At 43.0% G+C, this 24,150-nt stretch overlaps 1 protein-coding gene across 1 annotated transcript in view; it reads left to right on the forward strand.

Annotated features, from left to right (window-relative positions):
* The window catches only part of CLPTM1L (CLPTM1 like), a 232,071-nt gene that overhangs the window by 67,008 nt on the left and 140,913 nt on the right, over nt 1-24,150 (forward strand). The window contains exons 6-7 of the mRNA XM_073630688.1: nt 3,962-4,040; nt 7,947-8,064. Of these exons, the coding sequence (XP_073486789.1) occupies nt 3,962-4,040; nt 7,947-8,064 (197 nt within the window). The remainder of the gene's footprint in view (nt 1-3,961; nt 4,041-7,946; nt 8,065-24,150) is intronic.

The following is a 24,150-nucleotide window of genomic DNA, read 5'->3' on the forward strand; positions in this document are numbered from 1 at the left end:
GGAACCCACCGCTTCTGCAGCGCCCGTACTTCCCCCATTCACATCCCCAACCAAATGCAGTCGGCTGCATGAGAGGCATTTTCTTTATGTCCTCCCGAGTACCCCTACCCAACAAACCCCCAAAAAAGATGTTGTGTCTGCAGCAAGCGCGGATATAGGCGTGACACCCGCTATTATTGTCCCTTCTGTCCTGACAATCCTGGTCTTTGCATTGGTGAATGTTTTGAACGCTACCATTCACTAGTTGAGTATTAGCGTAGGGTACAGCATTCCACAGACTAGGCACACTTTCACAGGGTCTCCCAAGATGCCATCGCATTTTGAGAGACCCGAACCTGGAACCGGTTACAGTTATAAAAGTTAGTTACAAAAAAAAGTGTAAAAAAAAAAAAAAAAAAAAAAAAACACATACAAAAATATAAAATAAAAAAAAATAGTTGTCGTTTTATTGTTCTCTCTCTCTCTCTCTCTATTCTCTCTCTATTGTTCTGTTTTTTTTTACTGTATTCTATTCTGCAATGTTTTATTGTTATTATGTTTTATCATGTTTGCTTTTCAGGTATGCAATTTTTTATACCTTACCGTTTACTGTGCTTTATTGTTAACCATTTTTTTGTCTTCAGGTACGCCATTCACGACTTTGAGTGGTTATACCAGAATGATGCCTGCAGGTTTAGGTATCATCTTGGTATCATTCTTTTCAGCCAGCGGTCGGCTTTCATGTAAAAGCAATCCTAGCGGCTAATTAGCCTCTAGACTGCTTTTACAAGCAGTGGGAGGGAATGCCCCTCCCCCCCAACGTCTTCCGTGTTTTTCTCTGGCTCTCCTGTCTCAACAGGGAACCTGAAAATGCAGCCGGTGATTCAGCCAGCTGACCATAGAGCTGATCAGAGACCAGAGTGGCTCCAAACATCTCTATGGCCTAAGAAACCGGAAGCTACGAGCATTTTATGACTTAGATTTCGCCGGATGTAAACAGCGCCATTGGGAAATTGGGAAAGCATTTTATCACACCGATCTTGGTGTGGTCAGATGCTTTGAGGGCAGAGGAGAAATCTAGGGTCTAATAGACCCCAATTTTTGCAAAAAAGAGTACCTGTCACTACCTATTGCTATGATAGGGGATATTTACATTCCCTGAGATAACAATAAAAATGATTAAAAAAAAAAAAAATGAAAGGAACAGTTTAAAAATAAGATAAAAAAATAATAATAATAAAGAAAAAAAAAAAAAAAAAAAAAAAAAGCACCCCTGTCCCCCCTGCTCTCGCGCTAAGGCGAACGCAAGCGTCGGTCTGGCGTCAAATGTAAACAGCAATTGCACCATGCATGTGAGGTATCGCCGCGAAGGTCAGATCGAGGGCAGTAAGTTTAGCAGTAGACCTTCTCTGTAAATCTAAAGTGGTAACCTGTAAAGGCTTTTAAAGGCTTTTAAAAATGTATTTAGTTTGTCGCCACTGCACGTTTGTGCGCAATTTTAAAGCATGTCATGTTTGGTATCCATGTACTCGGCCTAAGATCATCTTTTTTATTTCATCAAACATTTGGGCAATATAGTGTGTTTTAGTGCATTAAAATGTAAAAAAGTGTGTTTTTTCCCCAAAAAATGCGTTTGAAAAATCGCTGCGCAAATACTGTGTGAAAAAAAAAAATGAAACACCCACCATTTTAATCTGTAGGGCATTTGCTTTAAAAAAAATATATAATGTTTGGGGGTTCAAAGTAATTTTCTTGCAAAAAAAAATTATTTTTTTATGTAAACAATAAGTGTCAGAAAGGGCTTTGTCTTCAAGTGGTTAGAAGTGTGGGTGATGTGTGACATAAGCTTCTAGATGTTGTGCATAAAATGCCAGGACAGTTCAAAACCCCCCCAAATGACCCCATTTTGGAAAGTAGACACCCCAAGCTATTTGCTGAGAGTCATGTTGAGTCCATGGAATAATTTATATTGTGACACAAGTTGCGGGAAAGAGACAATTTTTTATTTTTTTTATTTTTTTTTGCGCAAAGTTGTCACTAAATGATATATTGCTCAAACATGCCATGGGAATATGTGAAATTACACCCCAAAATACATTCTGCTGCTTCTCCTGAGTATGGGGATACCACATGTGTGAGACTTTTTGGGAGCCTAGCCGCGTACGGGACCCCGAAAACCAAGCACCGCCTTCAGGCTTTCTAAGGCCGTAAATTTTTGATTTCACTCTTCACTGCCTATCACAGTCTCGGAGGCCATGGAAAGCCCAGGTGGCAAAAAAACCCCCCAAATGACCCCATTTTGGAAAGTAGACACCCCAAGCTATTTGATGAGAGGTATAGTGAGTATTTTGCAGACCTCACTTTTTGTCACAAAGTTTTGAAAATTGAAAAAAGAAAAAAAAAAATTTTTTTTTCTCGTCTTTCTTTATTTTCAAAAACAAATGAGAGCTGCAAAATACTCACCATGCCTCTCAGCAAATAGCTTGGGGTGTCTACTTTCCAAAATGGGGTCATTTGGGGGGGGTTTGTGCCACCTGGGCATTCCATGGCCTCCGAAACTGTGATAGGCAGTGAGGAGTAAAATCAAAAATGTACGCCCTTAGAAATCCTGAAGGCAGTGATTGGTTTTCGGGGCCCCGTACGCGGCTAGGCTCCCAAAAAGTCCCACACATGTGGTATCCCCATACTCAGGAGAAGCAGCTAAATGTATTTTGGGGTGCAATTCCACATATGCCCATGGCCTGTGTGAGCAATATATCATTTAGTGACAACTTTGTGCAAAAAAAAAAAAAAAAAAAAAAAAATTTGTCACTTTCCCGCAACTTGTGTCAAAATATAAAACATTCCATGGACTCAACATGCCTCAAAGCAAATAGCTTGGGGTGTCTACTTTCCAAAATGGGGTCATTTGGGGGGGTTTTATGTCATCTGGGCATTTTATGGCCTTCAAAACTGTGATAGGTAGTGAGGAGTAAAATCAAAAATGTACGCCCTTAGAAATCCTGAAGGCAGTGATTGGTTTTCGGGGCCCCGTACGCGGCTAGGCTCCCAAAAAGTCCCACACATGTGGTATCCCCATACTCAGGAGAAGCAGCTAAATGTATTTTGGGGTGCAATTCCACATATGCCCATGGCCTGTGTGAGCAATATATCATTTAGTGACAACTTTTTGTAATTTTTTTTTTTTTTTTTTTTTTTGTCATTGTTCAATCACTTGGGACAAAAAAAATGAATATTCAATGGGCTCAACATGCCTCTCAGCAAATTCCTTGGGGTGTCTACTTTCCAAAATGGGGTCATTTGTGGGGGTTTTGTACTGCCCTGCCATTTTAGCACCTCAAGAAACGACATAGGCAGTCATAAATTAAAGGCTGTGTAAATTCCAGAAAATGTACCCTAGTTTGTAGACGCTATAACTTTTGCGCAAACCAATAAATATACACTTATTGACATTTTTTTTACCAAAGACATGTGGCCGAATACATTTTGGCCTAAATGTATGACTAAAATTGAGTTTATTGGATTTTTTTTAGAACAAAAAGTAGAAAATATCATTTTTTTTCAAAATTTTCGGTCTTTTTCCGTGTATAGCGCAAAAAATAAAAACGGCAGAGGTGATCAAATACTATCAAAAGAAAGCTCTATTTGTGGGAAGAAAAGGACGCAAATTTCGTTTGGGTACAGCATTGCATGACCGCGCAATTAGCAGTTAAAGCGACGCAGTGCCGAATTGTAAAAAGTGCTCTGGTCAGGAAGGGGGTAAAACCTTCCGGGGCTGAAGTGGTTAATTAATCTCACCTTATTTCCAGTCATGAAGTGCCTGCTACTCACTGCTTATGCACTGCCTGTCTATGCAGAGAGCATTAGACAGTGAATGTGGTGATAAACAGCTGTGCATGCTGCATATGTGATGTTTGTGTGTCTGCTTTTTGATATATTTTCTGTGACATGCTCATATGTACATATTCTCTATTTGTCATAGGATTCAGCTGGGGAAGTCTGTCCATTACCTTCCTATTTTATTTATAGATCAATTAAGTAATCGAGTGAAGGATTTGATGGTAAGCCATATACGTTTTTTTTTTTTTTGTTTTTTTTGTTTTTTTCCCTCAGACTCTTACATTTTTTTTGCCATACTGTGTTCATTATGATAGTGAAATTGTAGTGTTGCCTTATAAAAAAATGAAATGCATAATGAATGCTGGTTATTGCCAGTATGGGCACAGTAGAAAATAGCTACTTATTACTGCATACAATAACTTGTTCCCGACATCTGTCCCCTTCAGCTTAGTGCTGCAGGGACTGTACCCAGAATCCACATGAAGATGAGAGCAGGGAAGGCCTGTAATTTTGTTTAATGCACTAGACTCGGTTGGAAGGCAATGAACTTGTGCAGTGTGTGCGTAGCTAGCTGCCTTGTGCTTTACAAGTCCAAGGCTGTGATCCATCTGCAGAAGAGTCCTGTTTTCAGTTGTCCCCTAAATTGAAAGACTATTTTGATGCTTGTGGGGGAGGTACTCAAATATGTCTCCAGCTGAATCTACCAATATGGGTCTTGGACACAGCCCCGGAACAAAGTGTGTGTTTTGGGGTTTTTTTTTGTTTTTTCGTTTGTTTTTTTCCCCCTCACTTTCTTCAGACATGGGCTAAGAACCTTTGCTCCAGTGAGGGTGTCTGAGAGTTATGGGGACCATGGTACGCTCAACTGCATTCCTGAGCTCTGCTGCAGTAGTGCTGGTTTACTTTGAAGCTACAACTTCTATCAGAAAATCTCCCTCATTCTACATTTTGCCCGAGGGCCTTAAAAAGTCTTGCCACTTGTCCACTATTGCCTGATCGATTCTCCAACTCCCCGCCTATGCCTTAAAGAATGAGACTTTCTTGTCAAGGTTCATTCTACTAGATCTGTTGGCACATCTTGGGCTTTTCAGCATTAGCTTTGTTGCTCAGCTTTGTAAGACTGCTGGGTAGATATTCAGTGCTGTAGTTTAACCCCTTCACGACTGCCTAACACATAGGAAGTGGGCTTTAAACCTGGGTGCTGTATACAGTGCCTTGAAAAAGTATTCATACCCCTTGCAATTTTCCAAATTTTGTCAGGTTACAACCAAAAACGTAAAATTATTTTATTGGAATGTATGTGCTAGACCAGCACAGTGGCACATAATTGTGAAGTGGAACGAAAATTATAAATGGTTTTCCAATTTTTTTACAAATATCTGGAAAGTGTGGCGTGCATTTGTATTCAGCCCCCTTTACTCTGCTACTACTAACTAAAATCTAGTGAAACCAATTGCCTACTGAAGTCATCTAATTAGTAGTAAGGTGTCCACCTATGGGTAATTTAATCGTAGTATAAATACACCTGTTCTGTGAAGCCCTCAGAAGTTTGTTAGAGAACTTTAGTGAACAAGCAGCAGCATGAAGTCCAAGGAACACACCAGACAGGTCAGGGATAAAGTTTTTGACATGTTTAAAGCAGGGTTAGGGTACGAAAAAAAATCCCAAGCTTTGAACATCTCACAAAGCACTGTTAAATCCATCATCTGAAAACGGAATGAGTATGGCACAACTGCAAACCTACTATGACCTGACTGTCTACCTTAACTGACAGGCCGGGAAAGGAGAGCATTAATCAGAAAAGCAGCCAAGAGGCCTATGGAAACTCCGAAGGAGCTGCAGAGATCCACAGCTCAGGTGGGAGAATCTGTCCACAGGTCAACTATTAGTCATGCACTCCACAAATCAGGCTTTTTTGGAAGAGCGGCAAGAAGAAAGCCTTTCTTGAAAGAAAGCCATAAGAAGTCCTGTTTGCGAGAAGTGATGCGGGGAACACAGCAAACACGTGGAAGAAGGTTCTCTGGTCTGATGAGACCAAAATTGATTTTTTTGGCCTAAAAACAAAGCGCTATGTGTGGCGGAAAACTAACATTGCACATCACCCTGAACACACCATCCCCACCGTAAAACGTGGTGGCATGATCATGTTGTGGGGATGCTTTTCTTTGACAGGGAAGCTGGTCAGTGTTGATGGTAAGATGGATGGAGCCAAATACAGGGTAATCTTAGAAGAAAACCTGGTAGGCTGCAAAAGACTTGACACTGGGGCAGAGGTTCACCTCCCAGCTGGATAACGACCCTAAACATACAGCCAGAACTACAATAGAATGGTTTAGATCAAAGCATATTCATGTGTGAGAATGGCCCAGTCAAAGTCCAGACCTAAATTCAATTGAGAATCTGTGGCAAGACTTGAAACTTACTGTTCACAGACGCTCTCCATCAAATCTGACAGAGTTTGAGCTATTTTGCAAGGAAGAATGGGCAACAATTTCACTCTCCTAGATATGAAAAACTGGTAGAGACATCCCCAAAAAGACTTGCAGCTGTAATTGCAGTCAGAGGTGGTTCTACAAAGTATTGACTCAGGGGGTTAAATACAAATGCATGTCACACTTTTCACGTATTTTATTTTGTAAATTATTTTGAAAACCATTTATCATTTTCCTTCCACTTCACAATTATGTTCCACTTTGTGTTAGTCTATCACATAAAATCCCAATAAAATACATTTACGTTTTTGGTTGTAACATGACAAAATGTGAAAAAAATTTCAAGGGGTATGAATACTTTTTTAAGGCCCTGTAGATGCATTCTTGTTTTTGAGGTGGAAGTGTGCTCGCTCGCACGCACCAATTGCAGAGACAGAGCTGTCCGTGACAATCAGGACCCCGGGGAACAGGATTCAGACTACATGATTGCTGCGATAGCCTCTGATTTGTTGTCACAGTGATCATTCACTCTGTACTCTATCCGTGAGGATAAACGTATGATTAACTAGTTCGGGGCTTGATCTAGTGTAGTTAGTGTAGGTGTTATTGTGTCAGTTACTGTTTGTGGCAGTGTTACTTTCAGTGTTGGTGTCAATGTGTTTTAGGCAAGAAAAAAGTTTTATATTTCTTGTCAGTGTAAGTGTATTTTAGGTAGGAAAAAAAAAGTGTATTCTATTTTCTTGGTCCTACTATGGGTACAAAGAACAAATTGCACATATGAACAGTATGTGTTATCGCCCCTTTCATCCGAAGTAGGAGAATTTTATTTTGCAGGTTTTTTTGGTGGGAGGTCAAGGTAATGGCATACAAATATAAAGCTAAAATTTGAAAAATTATTTTTTTTTGCTATTTTGGGCCATGCTTGGCCATGTGTTTTGGGGGTCTGTTGGCAGGTTGTTTTTGCCAGGTTACCCTCCCCTCGTTTTTACTGCTTTGGTACATCCCATGTAGACCTGTGTCCTGCATTGTAGAATAAAGCAAACTGTAGGTTTTAGATATGTAGAAATAATTTTCTTGGAGTTAATTATAGGACAGCGGACCCCCCTCTTCTGTGACTATGGCTTAAGATTGCTTGCTACAAAACTTAGGCTTTCCTGGTGGGAGGAGGGGGTTAAATGGGGGAGTGTGAAAGCTTTGAGTGGCTTTGCCAGTGTCTAGTCACCTGAAGGTGCAGCATCTAGCCCACCCGTAATGATTTATAACCTGTGTCCTGTACCTAAAAAGCCAATATTCTAACGTATCTTGATTATCGGTTGCTGCACTTCAGGCTCCATGCCCCCATGGAGCCACCAAAATGCTTACTCGCCAAGCGAACTACAAAAAAAGATGAGCTGACGCAGTCTTCACTATGCTGTAAGTGTTTCTCCTTCCTACCCCACAGTGGCACTAATAGTAACCTCCCACTCACAGCCCACAGCTCCCCTCCTCCCTGCTGCCTCCTTCTTGCAAAGCAATTCTACCCTGATTAGAGTTGCTTTCTCTAAAAGGATTATGTCGCCAGAATAAAATATATATTACTATTTGCATAACATTTTCGAGGGAAACTGTCTAAATGTTTTCTTTAAGACTTACTTATGGTCTAAAAGACTTTTATAATTTGAAATTTAATAAAGGCTAATCTTTTCTCTAATCTAGATGATAAATCGTTCTACAACAGAACTTCCTCTGACTGTATCGTATGACAAAATATCATTGGGTAAACTACGGTTTTGGATTCACATGCAGGATGCAGTTTACTCTTTACAGCAATTTGGTAAGTTAACTTGCATATCTTTTATCTAGATAACTAATATGCTGTATTTGCTAACTTGTCGGTAGGTAAGGATAGCTTAAAAGGGATGGAAGAAAAGGGAAACGGCATGAGCACTTCTGGGGTCCTTGAACTTTGCCTGGTTGTGTTCTCTTTTTGGGGTGTTTTTTGTTTTTGAAGGCTTTATTTATGATTGATTTTGACTTGATATAGTTTAATACATTGAGAGAGTGTTCCCCAAAAACACAGCACCACAGTATTGCAGACTAGAAGGGCACTTTTATTTTGTAATTAATCCTAAATAAAAGCGGAGAATTTGGAGAAAAAAAAAAGAAACCTGGTATAAAGATTTAGGATCATTTGAAAAATCCTGCAAAACAGAGCATAAAGTGCTCGGTGTGTATATGTATATGTGTGTTGCACAAATTGTCGACGCCATGTAACTAACTCAATTATCTCTTTGCTAGAAAATTACTCAGAACCCCCAAACATTATATATGTGTTTTTTTTTTTTTTTGTTTTTTTTTTTTTTTTTTTATAGCAGAGACCCTAGGGAATAAAATGGTGGTCATTGCAACTTTTTATCTCGCATAGTATTTGTGCAGCAATTTTTCAAACCGTGTTTTTTTTTTTTTTTTTTGGAAAAAAAAGTTTCATGCATTACAAAAAAAAAACAAAAAAAAAAACGTAAAGTTGGCCCAATTTTTTGCATAATGTGAAAGATGATTTAACGCCAGGTAAATAAATACTAAACATGTCGCACTTGAAAATTGCGCACATTCGTGAAATGGCGCCAAACTATGATATTTAAAAATCCCCATCCCCATAGGCGACGCTTTAAGATTGTTTTACGGGTTACCTGTTTAGAGATACAGAGGAGGTCTAGCACTAAAAGTATTGCTCTTGCTCTACCATTTGCAGCGATACCTCACGTTTGGTTTGAACACCGTGTACATATGTGGGCATGACCTACGTATGCGTTTGTGGGGGCAGTTTACATTGTTATTATTATTAATAATAATAATATTTTTTATTACTTTTATATTTCTATTTTGACACTTATATTTACTTTTTTTTTTTTGATCACTTTTATTCCCATTACAAGGAACGTAAACATCTCTTGTAATAGGAATAGGGAATGACAGCGACAGTCTAAGTCCCCAGATCCCACCTCCTACGCCGAGGCGGCGGCATATTTTTCAAATGCAGAGGCAGGGCGTGACGTCGCGCCTGGCCACCAACAAGTCATAGAGACTTTCAGGGACCATCTGGCCCGTCGGATTCTCTGGTCAATTTCCGGCGCACAGCCAGCCGGTAGAAGCACCAGAGGGAGGCAGGAGGTGGGGGGGGGACGTCACTATGATTGTTTTTGGGGTGCAGGGATTCACCGGCTGTAAAAGACGATATCTTAAAGCGGCCTGTAACTGCAGGCATCATTCTGATATCGCCACTCTTGAATTATGAACCTCTTCCCCTGAAGGGTGGGCTTTGCTGATTGCGGGAAAAAAAAAAAAAAGTTTCTTCCTGGTGTTCCACTTTAACCATTCTCTATCCAAAACAAAAAATGTTTTGTATTTAGATATAATTTAAAGTTGCAATTCACTCACTCTGCAGGTTAGCAACCCCAAGTATTTAACTTTAAGCAGAACTTCATCCTAAAGGGGAAGTTTCGCTTTCTGCCCTCCTCCCTTCTCCTTCTATTTGGCTCTTTTTATTAGGGGGAGTTTACCTGGTTTCTCCCAATTTCGGTTCATTCAGCGTGGCAGATCCACTGGAAGTTCTTCAGTACTTGTAGCTGCTAGCTTTTAAAATTTTATTTCAAACAGGGCGAAGAACTGCATTAATGTGATTGGTGAACACACATACAGTAGCAGCAAAAGCACAAACTAGGGAAATGGAAAGATTGCCCGTGGCGCATGTTTCCAGTTCACACGAAATAAAAAGAGTAAACAAAGCAATTAAAAAAATAAATTGTATCCTAATAAGGAATGACAATAATATAGACAAACACAGATGGTGTGTTTGACATTATTCCCGAAGATGTAGCTTAATACCAGTGTTAATTTTGGAAACAAATTTCGATTTAGTTTTAGTCTTAGTCTTAGGACTACAATGGCATCTTAGTTTTAGTCCCATTTTAGTCTTCTGCAATTGTTTTAGTTGTATTTAGTCGACTAAATCTCCAGTACACTTTAGTCGACTAAAATGTCCTATGTTTTAGTCTACTAAAATCTCCAGTACATTTTAATCATCTAAAATCTAATAGGTGTCATTAAATTGTAATGCATTAGTTAACATTTCTATACAATTTCCAAACTCATTATATATTGCTGCAGTGAAAAATCTCAAATATTATTTAAGGTATTGAGGTGTGAACATGCGTTACAGACCAGTGTTAATTTTGAAGTCAAATTTCAATTTAGTTTTAGTCATCTCAATTGTTTTAGTTTTAGTCGTATTTTAGTCGACTAAAATAGTATTCATTTAGTCAACAAAATTAACACTGCTTAATACTAGACAAAATTGTAAACTGGCTAGACTAGGCTGCCGTCTTTTAAACAGGTTTGGCGGACTGACTTTTGTTAAAACCAAATGGAGGGAGGCACCAAGGAGACTTATAGTGCAGTACGTTTGCTTATTAAAACAAAGATTAAAAGCAAGTATTATGCAGTCACAAATGTAGTTATAATCAGGGCTTACATGTTACCATGACATGAGAAGGATGCTTGTATGCGTTTTGGGAGCCACTCCGCTCCCTTCATCAGCCACTGAGGAGGTCAACGAAGTGAGCGAAGTGGCTCCCAAAACGCGTACCAGCTTCCTTTTGCAGCTCATGATAACACATAGTGAACGGGGGAATCCTCCCAGAGACAGCAATTCACAGTGCTGCAGTGTTCCTGGTCCCAGCGGCTCTCTGTTCACTGACTATAGCAGCGGCTTTCATCTGTGAGCTCCACCCAGCCGACCCATCTATCCATCCGTGCCCTGAATCCTTATAATAATGAATGTGTTGCGCTGCTGACAAAAAATTAAAGCTACAAATAATATAATATACCATTACCTACTTTGTATGGGTATAATTCACATGCAATGAGTAAATAAATTCTTATGTGCAAAAATGCATAGAATAAACATGCACAATGTTCATAAAAATCCAAAATGTGCCTTCAATCCACTTTAAATTTACTCTTCCACATACATCCAAAATTGACTCCAAATACTGTTGCAGTTAACACACAAATACTGAAACCACAATCTTAGTGCTGTAAGAGTTTCTTCACACTAGTGCAAAACACCCCAAAGTGATCACGGTTGTAACCTCACCTTGCTACCTTGACCTATTAAGCAATATAGGACTGAGGGTAATATGGAGCGATGCTCCGTTTTGACAGGTAGGCCCCTTTCACACTGGGGCGGTTTGCAGGCGTTATTGCGCTAAAAATAGCGCCTGCAAACCGCCCCTAAACAGCCTCCGCTGTTTGTTCAGTGTGAAAGCCCGAGGGCTTTCACACTGAAATGGTGCGCTGGCAGGAGAAGAAAAAATATCCTGCGAGCCGCATCTTTGGAGCGGTGAAGGAGCGGTGTATTCACCGCTCCTAAACCGCTCCTGCCCATTGAAGTCAATGGGACAGCGCGGCTATACCGCGGTAATACCGCGGCTATAGCTGTGCTATACGAGGGGTTTTAACCCTTTTTTGGCCGCCAGCAGGGGTGTTAAAACCGCACCGCTAGCGTCCGAATACCGCGGTAAAACAGCTCTAAAAATAGCGCTGTTTTACCGCCGACGCCCCCTACCGCCCCAGTGTGAATGGGGCCGTACTCATGCATGTTTACTCTATGCACTTTTGCACATGAGGATTTGTTTACTCATTGTATGTAAATTCTATACAGACACAGTTGGTGCATTATATTATTTGTAGCTTTATTTTTAAATTTATGATGTGAGCAGCTCAACACAGTTATCATTTCTATCATTTTAAGTTGAGTGGAGAATGCACTAAAGGTAATTTTGCAGCAGCAGAAAAGGCTTTTTTTTTTTGTTTTCTTTATGAAGTTTAGTGGCAGCGCAGGAGGGTTCTGGGTTTACATACTCCCTGTAATGAGCCCCAATTATACCTACACTTATGAGTGCATAATATTTCTCTCTCCCCTGGTTTTGTTTTCAGAAAAGCACAAACCAACTGTTTGTATGGTATTCCACTGATAAGCTATAAACCTGGCAAGAGCAGTCCTTCCCTTTAAATTGTGTTTAGGGCTCATTCACACCAGATGCTGATTGTACAGTTCCAGTGCACCACAGTTTTTTTTTTTTTGTTTTTTTTTTTGTTTTTTTTTGTCCGAACTTTATTAAAATCCATACAGTAATTTTTTTCAGCACACACAAGGCAGTGCTTTAAACTAACACCAGAGGAAACAGTTTTCATTTGCCTTGGCATTTGCTGGGACTGCTCTGGGGAAAGCTGCCTAGTGCAGTCCCCTCACACCTGGTGTGAACAAGTCCTTAAACCCAAGAACAAAAATGTGGTCTATTGCACCTTTTCACTTCCTTAAAGTGGTTGTGAAACTTCAAGGTTTTTTTACCTTCATGAATTCTATGTATGAAGGTAAAAAACTCCTGTATGCAGCAGCCGCCCCCCCCCCCCCCCCCCCCCCACCACAGCCCCTCTAATACTTACCTAAATCCCATCTCAATCCAGCGATGTGCACAAGAGCTTTGGCTCTCCGGGGGCTCTCCCTCCTCATATTGGGTGAGACAATGGCTTCCACTGCTGTCAATCACAGCTACTGAGCCAATGAGGGGGGCGGGCAGAGACGCGGCTCTGTGTGTGAATGGACACACAGAAGGGAGGGGCCAGGAGTGTCAGCAGGGAACCCAAGAATAGGAGGATCTGGGCTGCTCTGTGCAAAACCACTGCACAGAGCAGGTAAGTTTAACATGTATGGTGCCCCCCCCCCGCTGCTCTACCTGGGCCTCCCGTCCCACCAGCCGACCCGTTAGCTACCGGCTAGGTCACTTCAGGTTTACCTGGCTGCCAATGGCGTTGATTTAAAAAAATTACAGTATTCAGAACCGCTGTTTCTTTTTCATACATCATGGGACACAGAGTCAGGCTAATATTCATTATCTACTGGGTTAAACTCCATCTCCAGGTGAATGGACATTGGTAGACCAAAGGTCTTAGACAGGAAGTGATCCCCTATATAACCCCTCCCATACAGGAAGTACTTCAGTTTTTTTTTTACCTGTGTCTGCAAGGTGGATGGCACGGTTTGTTTGAGCTCTCTGAGGCTACTGGCATTTAACTATGCAATTTGTTCCATCTACTATTGAACTATGCTACATCCCCCATATGCAGAACCGTTCGGGGGTCATTCTGGATTCCACTACCACCCCACACAAGTTAGTGGCAAGGCCACAGGACAGTTCTTCCCTAGTTTAAAGGGGGCCCTTCAGGTTTCTTCAGTTCAGGGATCCAAGGCTCGCTATGTTGGGGTTGGCTGAGCGGGGAGGGGGGCAAAGGTTTTTTTGCTCTTCTTCTTCTTTTTTTCTCTTTTTTTGATTTTTTTTGCGTCTTCTACGGGTACTGCCCAGGACAGGTTATGTTTTTTTTCTGGTTTATTAACTGATGGCTTGTGCAGCTGCAGAGGCAAGTTATATGCCGTATCTTGAAGATATGCTCAGAGTGGCACGGCCTACCAGGTATTAGGTGTGAAGGCATTTACATTTCTATGTGACTGTGATATGATGTATGACTTAGAATGGCAAAGCCCTTGAAGATAGTGTCATGGAACACTAGAGGAATGAATGCACCCCAAAAAGAGATCCCTAGTCTTTTCAATTTAAAAAAAATGCCGTCCCCATATTCTATGTCTCCAAGAAACTCACCTCACCGGAACTAAAGTGAGAACCCTTGGGCATCCATGGCTGGCAAAACCTTATCACTACCCACACAAACTATTCCAGGGGGGTATCTATTCTACTAGCTAAATCCCTTCCCGCTGAAACCTTACAAATAACCACAGACCCAGAGGGGAGATTTATTATACTAACATTACAAATTTCCTCTGTGACGTTTACTCTTGTGAACATTTATATTCTTCCCCTATTTTCGGTGGAGGTACTATCTAAATTGTCACTTAAGCTGCTGATTAGACCCCCTCGACTGATACTTTATATAGGGGACTCTAATGCCCTATTAGACCCAGCCATGGATGCAGGTATATGATCTTACAGAGATATGGCGCTGGAAGCATCCGGACGTGAGCCAGTATTCTTGCCACTCGGATTCCTTCCACACCATGTCTCGGATTGACATGGCATTTACCATGGCGGGATACCCTTACCGTTGTCACTGCAGTCTCGTTCCTGCCCAGAGGAGTCTCGGACCACGTTCCTCTCTCTGTGGACCTCGCTCTCCTCCTAGGTTCGGGACCTGCTATCTGGCGTCTGAACTCTTACTGGTTAGAGGATGAGGTGGTGCAGGGAGAGTGCAGAAAGGGTATTACGGGCTATTGGAAGGACAACTTGGGAACAGTAGACCCCTCCACGGAATGGGAAGCATTTAAGTCCACATTGAGGGGCACCTTTATGTCCATCACGGGAGTCCTACGGAAAAACAATAGGCAACTTACGGGGGAACTGGAAACTGTCATGGTACAAGCAGAATCTGTTTACGCCTCTAACCCGACCCCGGACACAAGAGACGAGTGGCTACAGAGACGCAGGGAGTATGAAATCTGTCTGTTAGACCTTACGCAGAAACGTCTGTTACATGCTACTCAAAAATTATTTGAGCACGGTAACAAAGCTGGACGTCTCTTGGCATACCTGATCAGACCTGATCACCCCCCCCAATAGCCATTCCGCTTATACTTACCACACAGGGCCAAATTAGCAACACCCCTGGGGACATCATGGAAACCTTTTAAAATTTCTACAAAGACCTATATACCTCCAGAGCTGACTACAACAAAGCCCAACTAACTAAATACTTAGCTGACATTCCTCTCCCCTCCCTCACGACTGAACAGAAAGATGAGCTAGAGGCACCTATCTCAGTTGATGAAATCGCAGTAGCCATCTCACAAATGCCTGCTCATTAAACTCCCGGTTTGGATGGCTATCCAACCGAATGGTACACACAATTTAAAGACATACTATCCCCATTTCTTTTACACACATACAACAAGGCTTTAGATATAGGAGTCCTTCCCCCTACTATGCGAGAAGCCTTGATTATACGTTTACTAAAACCCCGCAAGGACCCACTTAAATGCCAATCATACCGCCCGATATCACTCATAAACGTGGATGTTAAGATCCTGGCCAAAGTGTTGGCAAATCGTTTAAACACTGTAGTGACAACCCTGGTACACAGTGACCAGGGGGGATTTATACCCGGAAGGTCCACCAGAATGAATATCCCCAGACTATTCCATAATCTGCAATATCCACACGACTGTCCTCCTACAAGGGCCGTAGTATCCCTAGATACATGTAAAGCGTTCGACAGTGCAATGGCCGTAACTCTTCCAGGTGTTGAAAATGTATGGCTTTGGCCCCAGAATGGTGGCGTGGATAAAACTCCTCTATGCTTCCCCGAGGGCCCGTATTCAGGTTAACTCTACAGTCACTGAGTCCTTTTCAATCAATAGGGGCATAAGACAAGGGTGTCCACTGTCCCCCCTCCTCTTTGCCCTGGCCATGGAGCCGCTAGCAGTATGTATCCGCTCCTCTCCATCTATAAAAAGTCTCCCCATTGCCACCATTGAGGAACGAATCTCGCTCTATGCGAATGACACGTTGGTGTACCTGGAGGACACCGATGTGTCACTCCAAACATTGTTATCCAAGATCAATACATTTGGAGACTACTCCGGATTCAGGGTGAATTGGGACAAATCCAGTCTTTTCCCCTTGGACCCAGACGCAACTTCTCATATTCACCCAGACTCTAATCTGCAGGTGGTGTCCTCCTTTAGGTATCTAGGGGTTCTGGTGCAGACACCTCTGTCCACTTACATTGTCAATAACTTAGACCCACTACTAACTTGCTTAAAGGAGCAAACTAAACAGTAGATGGACCTGCCCCTGGAGCTCATGGGGAGGGCAAATACCCTCAAAATGACCTATTTACCAAGACTGCTACACATCCTGGCCAACTCCCCATGCAAAATACCTAAATCTATTTTCAAACGTATAGACACAATCTGTACAAAGTTCCTGTGGAATGGCAGATCCCCCAGAGTGGCGATTGAGACACTAAGGTTACTGACACACCTGGCAGGATTGGCATTCCCAAACTTCTTTCTATACTACCTAGCATCTCAACTGGTACATATCCATGACTGGCTACAACCGATAGCAGCAAATGCGTGTACTATCGGGGCCATTGTGTCCTCCATAGAAACTCTTCACAATACTTTTTATAGGGGCAAAGTCCCGCCCCGCCCCGGCACCTCCATGCTGGCCACATCCCTTTCATTGTTCAAATACATCACCACCAAAATAACACGGCGCACATGATTCGTATCCCCGAATAACCCCACCTTGCAGGAACTTTACTCTTTACCTGACCCTAAATCTTGGTACTCCAAAGGATTAAATATCTTTGTCACCTATATACTGCACAAGGCTCTAAATCCTTCCATCAGCTCAGACTTGACTTTGACTTGCTGCACTCGTACCTGTTTTACTACTACATGCTATCAGAGCACGATTCGGCTCCTTAGATGACCCAACTAACCTACCACCACTAGGGAAACTGCTGAGACAACCTGACCCCACCAAACTTATATCTACTTATTACTCTGCCCTAATGACTGACATTTAACCCCAGATTTAGTAGGGCCCAGGAAAAATGCATCTCTATGGACATCTCCCTCGCAGAGGAGGACTGGACGAAGTTTAGTCACATGTACAAAACATCAGTTATTTCATCAAGAGACCGCATTATACAGGTAAAAATTTTCCATCAATCTCTCCTCACCCCAACCAGATTGAAAAAGATGGGTTTGTCGACCACGGCTGAATGTTTCCGTGGCTGCGGCCAAGAAGCCGACTTCCTACGCTGTTTTTGGGCATGCCCAATGGTTCAGGACCTCTGGGCAGAGGTGGGCTCCTTTATCTCCACAGTCCTAGGCCTCCCTAACATTATTCACCTCAAGAATTGTCTGCTGGGCATCTTTGATGACCTGCAAATATCGACGCCTGCCAAAAGGCTACTCCGCATTCTCTACTTTTATGTTAGAAAAGTTATATTGTTGTCATGGAAGGGAACAGAGACCTCTTTAAAAACCTTATGGCTGAAGCTGATTAACGATGCTATCCCAATGTACAAACTTACCTTTGAACTTCGGCAACGAAGCAAAACATTCCACAAAATATGGGACAGGTGGCTGGCTAGCCCCCTGACCCTCCCCCCACAATAGAAATAGATTGCAGGTTGCCTGTAGGTCGTGCCACACTATATACTGTATATATATATATATATATATATATATATATATATATATATATATATATATATATATATATATATATATATATAGAATTTTACTGGTGCTAAGTAACCAACACCTTGATTGTATTCTACATACAAATGTATGATGCTTAAACAATGTATTATCAGTCTCCCAAATGCACGATCCTAGTATTTGATGCTGTATACCTATAATTGGCCACGTTTTGTTTTTGTAAAGCATATTGTTTTGCTTTTTGTTTGTTTTTTTTCTCTTTTTTGTTTTGTTTTTTTGCTTCGTCTGTTTGTCATAAAACTAATAAAAAAATATCAAGTGTTGCTTGGCAGGCTAAAGGTGCTTTAGCAGGATTGTTACATAGGTGCTTGGTGAGCCCTATTAAAGGGTCTCCCTTCTGAGGTTTTTTAATACCACACCCAAGTACTCTCTTTTTGTGGCTGGTAAATGTCTTCAAAAAAAGAGGAGCGGGACTAACACTACAGGGAAGGGCATACCTATGTCAATAGTAGTTCCTGATGAACCTAGTCGTATCCCTAGTGTTGTATCCCCTGAAAGACCAGAGGCTTCCGGGCAATCTGAGCCATTGTGCCTACAGTCAAGGCTGCTGCTTCACCCTTTATCACCAAGGGTGAACTGTCCTCGGCCCCAGCCGGGTTAGAGCACAGGATTGCTGGTATGATTGCCTCAATCCCGCAGCATGGCAAGAAGCGTGACAGATCCCCCTCCGTGTAGCCTCCTAGTCTGGAGCAGGAATGGGTTGAGGATGGGAAAGAGCTTAAAGCTCAGGATTCTGTGGAGGGCCCGGCAGATGAGTCTGCTTCCGAACAATCTGGACAAGAAGATATTGATGTCTGCCTCTCAGTCGCAAAGGCTTTTGATCCTGACTCTGACCGAAATGGTTCTGCCTTTAAGTTGCCTCTTGCAGAGGTGACTGAGCCCCCCCTGGTCCTCTTTGGGATCCCTGAGGCCTCTCCAGGCTGCACAGGCTTTCCCTCTACACCCCCTGTGTATGCTGATTGGGAACATCCTGACAGGATTTTTGTTCCTCCTAAGAGGTTTTCCCTTTTATATCCCGTGGATGAAAAGTTTGTTAAAAAATGGAGCATGGCAACCGTAGATGCAGCAGTCTGTTTCTTAAACAAGAACTTAACTTGTCCGGTAGATAACGCACAGGGCTTGAAAGACCCTGTTGACAAAAAAATTGGAGTCATTATTAACCCCTTGCCGACAGGCTCACGCCGATATACGTCTGCAGAAGGGCATGTACAGGCATATTAACATACCTGTACGTTGCCCTTTTAGACACGGCATTGTGGGCGCGCGCCTGCCGTGAGTATAATCGCTGGTCCCGCGGACTCAATGTCCGCGGGGATACTCGTGATCGTCTCACGGAGAGGAAGAACGGGGAAATGCTGATGTAAACAAGCATTTCCCCATTCTTCCTAGTGACAGGACACTGATCACAGCTCCCTGTGATCGGGAGCGGTGATCTCTGTCATGTCACACGTAGCCCATCCCCCCTCACAGTTAGAATCACTCCCCGGGACACACTTAACCCCTGCAGCGCCCCCTAGCGCTTAACCTCTTCGCTGCCAGTCACATTTACACAGTAATCGGTGCACTTTTAATCGCACTGATCACTGTATAAATGTGAATGGTCCCAAAATAGCCATAATGTTGCAGTCACGATAAAAATCGCAGATCGTCGACTTTACTAGTAAAAAAAAAATATTAATAAAAATGCCATAAAACTATCCCCTGTTTTGTAGACGCTATAACTTTTGTGCAAACCAATCAGACACTTATTGCGATTTTTTTTTTTTTTTTTACCAAGAATATGCAGAAGAATACGTATCGGCCTAAACTGAGGAAAAATAATGTTTCTTTATATATTTTTTGGGGATATTTATTATAGCAAAAAGTAAAAAATACTGAGTTTTTTTCAAAATTGTCACTTTTTTTTTGTTTATAGTGCAAAAAAAACGCAGAGGTGATCAAATACCACCAAAAGAAAGCTCTATTTGTGGGGAGAAAAGGATGTCAATTTTGTTTGGGAGCCATGTCGCACAACCACGCAATTGTCAGTTAAAGTGACGCAGTGCCGAATCGCAAAAAACGCTCTGGTCTTTGGGCAGCCAAATGGTCCGGTTAAAGGCTTCCTTTTCTTTTCCCAGTTCAGCTATGCAGCCAGCTCTTGCAGCAATTGGTATCTGCCAGTCCGTAAAGGATCAAGTCAAACGGCCTAACCAGGAGGATGATCTGTCTGAAAGTAAGACAGATATTCCTCGAGCGCTGTGTTTTGCTGTTGACGCATTAAAGGATTCAATACAGCAGGTTTCTAGTTTGGCTCTCTTGTCTGTACTTATGCGCAGACTTTTGTGGCTTAAGAACTGGTCAGCTGAGCTTCTTTGTAAAAAGTTATTGGCAGGTTTCCCTTTTCATGGGGCATGTTTATTTGGTGATCATTTTGTCAGCTATATCCAAAAGATTTCCGGATGGAAGAGTTACCGGTATCTACTTCCTGTGAAGAAAAGGACCAGACGTCCCTCGTTTAAAACCTCAGGGACTGCTTCTTCAAATGTCTCAGCGTCAAGAGGGTTCCGCCGCCAACAGGGTGCTAGGGCCAGGGGCAAGCCGCAGGGCCAGAAGAAGCCCTGGGTCCAAAGCTCTTCTAAACCCAGCACCAAGCCCTCCTTATGAGGAAACGCCCCTACTCCTTCGAGTGGGGAAAGGCTGCTGCACTTTGCGGACATTTGGAGAATAATAATTCAGGACGAGTGGGTCACCTCAAGTATATCTCACGGTTACAAGCTGGAGTTGCGGGGGGTTCCCCCTCAGAGGTTTTTAGGATCCAGCGTTCCCTCAGATCCTCCAAAAAAACCTTATTGCTTTGGGCACTACATCATCTAGTGCATCAAGGAGTGATTGTAGAGGTTCCTGTATCCGAAAGGGGCACAGGGTTTTACTCAAAACTGTTTACGGTTCAAAAACCAAATTGGGGCACAATGCCCATTTTGGACCTAAGATCCCTGAACAAGTATCTACTGATACAGTCCTTTTGGATGGAGTCTGTCCGCTCAGTAATAGCCTCACTCCAGAGGGGAGACTTTCTAACTTCCATCGATATAAAAGACGCATATTTACACATACCTATCTTTCAGCCTCATCGGAGCCTCCTACGTTTTTGCAGTAGAGAAACGTAATTTTCAGTTTGTGGCTCTACCTTTCGGGCTTGCTACAGCTCCCCAGGTGTTCACAAAGGTCCTAGCACCAGTACTGGGTGTTTTAAGGGCCCAAGGGATCCTGGTGCTCGGGTATCTGGAAGATCTCCTGCTCAGAGATCACTCATTACAGGCTCTTTGAAAAGCTTAGGCTGGATCATAAATACTGAAAAGTCAGCCTTGAAACCAGCTCAAAGTCTAAAGTATTTAGGTCTGGTCCTAGATAAGGTTCAAGCAAGAGTACTTTTGCCACTTGTAAGGATCTATGCCCTGAAGGTTTAGGAGCAACAGATAAGGGGCACCAGACAACCCTCTATTCGGCTCTGTATGAGTCTTCTAGGGAAGATGGTATCCTCCTTCGAGGCAGTGCCCTATGCCCAGTTCCAGGCCTTTACAGCAAGACCTCTTGTTGGATTGGAACAGAAGTGGACAAGCCCTGGGTTATCCAATGTGCTTATCTCCTCGGGCACGCTTTAGCCTAAACTGGTGGTTGCAGAATCAGAACCTGCGAAAGGGAAAATCCTTTCTCCTGGTCACTTGGAGAGTACTGACTACAGATGCCAATGTCTCAGGCTGGGGTGCAACCCTAGAAGGGCTCACAGCTCATGGGAAATGGTCAGGGACAGAACAGATCCTGCCCATCAACATCCTGGAATTACGGGCAGTACGTCTGGCCCTATGGTTCTGGACAGTAGCGCTTCAATACTGCCCTGTCCGATAATGCCATTGCAGTGGCCTATATAAACCACCAAGGCGTTTCCAGGAGTTGTTCAGCTCTGAAGGAGGCGAACCACATACTAGCCTGGGCAGAGGGACATGTGCCGATTCTATTGGCAGTCCATATCCCCGGAGTAGAGAACTAGAAGGCAGATCTGCCTGGGGGAATGGTCCCTACACCCAGGAGTGTTCCAGGAAATTTGCCAGCATTGGGGATGGCCAGAGGTCAACCTATTGGCATCCAGGTTCAGCAACAAGCTACAGCAATTTGTGTCCCAAACAAGGGATCCTCTGGCAATCGGAGCAGATTCCAAAGGCCTTTAGCATCCCATTCGTTAGTCTGAACCTTTATGCAAGGGGCGACTCGTTTGCTTCCCCCCATTAGGTCACCTATGTGTCCTTGGGACTTGAACTGTGTTACAGAAACAACCGTTTGAACCCATCAAGGAAATTCCTTTAGACTTGCTGTTCCTGATGGCCATTACCTCGGCTAGAAGGGTGTTGGAGTTAGCAGCCCTTTCTTGCAGGGAACCATACCTGATCCTTCACCACGACAGGGTCGTGTTACGACCCTTCCATCCTTTTTGCCAAAAGTAGTGTCAGCCTTTCATTTAAATCAGGACATTATTTTGCCTTCTTTTTTCTCTCAGCCTCGCTCAGCAGAAGAGAGACGACTGCATTCATTGGACGTTGTCTGGGCAGTCAAGGTTTGTCTAGATCTGCGTAGATCCGAGGATTTTTTGTTTTAAACATCCCTACAGTGGAGGTACCTAATTGGTACGCAGATTTTCACCGCTCAGCCGTACGAAGGGAACACCAACCTGAAGAACCCATGGAGGCATTGAACTCTGGACACAGGAGGAGACGATCACCCTCTACTTCGGCGCATCATGGTGCCCACTGTACCCACCACCGCAACTTCAGCGCAACCGACTCACCCACCTCGAGGAGAGCCAGACGGGATCGCTGAAGCTCCTGGGAGGTACTCGGTTTCACAGTACTCTAACATTTCGGTCGCGCTGTGTTCAGCTCTCCTATCCCCCTACTGAGGTTAGATTTCTTTTTTTTTTATGTTGATGTTGCTTTTTATGGCTCACACGTTTCTGACTTTCTTAACACTGATAACAATCACCTGTGAAAGGTCTATGTGGAATATGTGTACTTGGAATAATTTCATCAATGAGAACTGTGCTAGCCCTCGGCTGCCCTTCTCCCAGCATCATGTTTATGTACAAGAGCTGCAAACTACAATCCCCATGATGCTTTACACTCTGATACCGGAACTATGTGCCTAATCTTATGATCACCGCTGACGTCCCTCTGTCCTCTCAAAGTCAGCCATTATTGAATCCTTCGCTTCCATACCAAAGGTCGGTTTATGCACTATGAGCCACGATACCTACCGGCCTACATGTCCGACTCACCTAAGGCTCAGCCACAGATCCGGGACACTAAGAAACTAGGTTGATGCGCGAATCCCTCGCAGCCTCCATCTCAGATTGCTCCCGCATTGGATACCCGTCGGCCCCATTACACCACGAAGTTCTACACACCAACCGAAACACCCTGGATGGATGATCAAGGGACTATCTACCGATGGTTTCAGAGTATGAACACTAACCACTTGCCCAGACGTGGATGCACGTAGCTTCTCAGTTTATTGCAGCCGGCACGATCAGAGGGCTGTCTGATGACTCCTCTACGTTGGAGACTGGGACTGCAGACACCGCTGAAACTAACATCAGCGTTGGCACAGGACCCCATGAGGTATTTGCAAACCCTCGCACATAACTGTGGCTGGATGCAATGATCCCAATAATACTCTCCGGTACTAATATATGATAGCATATCGACTTAATTTGACTCTCCAGCTAAAGATATGCAGGGGAAAAGGGAAAATAAAACAAAAAGGGGTGCACTATATTTTTGTCATTACTCCTGCGCAGAATTCTGCAATAGGCCTTCTGGCACAGGTACTTTTCCAGGTTATACTACCCCGTGAATTCTTATTTCACAGTAGGTTTACTCATACAGCGATAATTTACTAAATGTTTATTACTGTTTGTTAAAGCACGTTTAAATGCTCAGGTCATAGAATTTACAATCATTCTTTTCGCCAAATGATTTGCATGATACTTTGGACTTCGCACTCTGGAGTCTCCGCCATGCCTCATGAAGGCATGGAGGCGACGCCAGCAGTCCGATTTTCACATACTCAGAGTTTAAAATTAAGGCTTACATTCTTGTTGCCCACATATGAGAGCGTAGTTATTGGGGTTATGGGTATTTTATCTTATCCACATTTTTTATTTTCGGATCGACTGATCCCAGCCTCATACACATGATCTGCAGGCTCCTAACCCACCCCTGCTTAGTTAAAGGCATCTCGGTACACATTCTTAACAAAAATGCACACTCCTCCTATCATTCCTTTCCATGGTCGAGAGATAGCAGGACACCCACATACTACACACATCCACCAGCCCTCTCGTGTCAGGTTTACACCAACCCCCACACAGTAACGGTGTAGTGTTCCAGCCCGTTTATCATGGGTTGCACGCTGCCCCTGCGCTGTAAAACACAGATTCTTTTTACGAATTGAGACAACGGGATAGATGAATATCCCTGTTGCCTCCTCGGTTGTTCTTCGGAGCTCTACATACCACGATAC

This window comes from Aquarana catesbeiana, linkage group LG05 (genome assembly GCF_042186555.1).
Source record: "Aquarana catesbeiana isolate 2022-GZ linkage group LG05, ASM4218655v1, whole genome shotgun sequence".
NCBI lineage: Eukaryota > Metazoa > Chordata > Amphibia > Anura > Ranidae > Aquarana > Aquarana catesbeiana.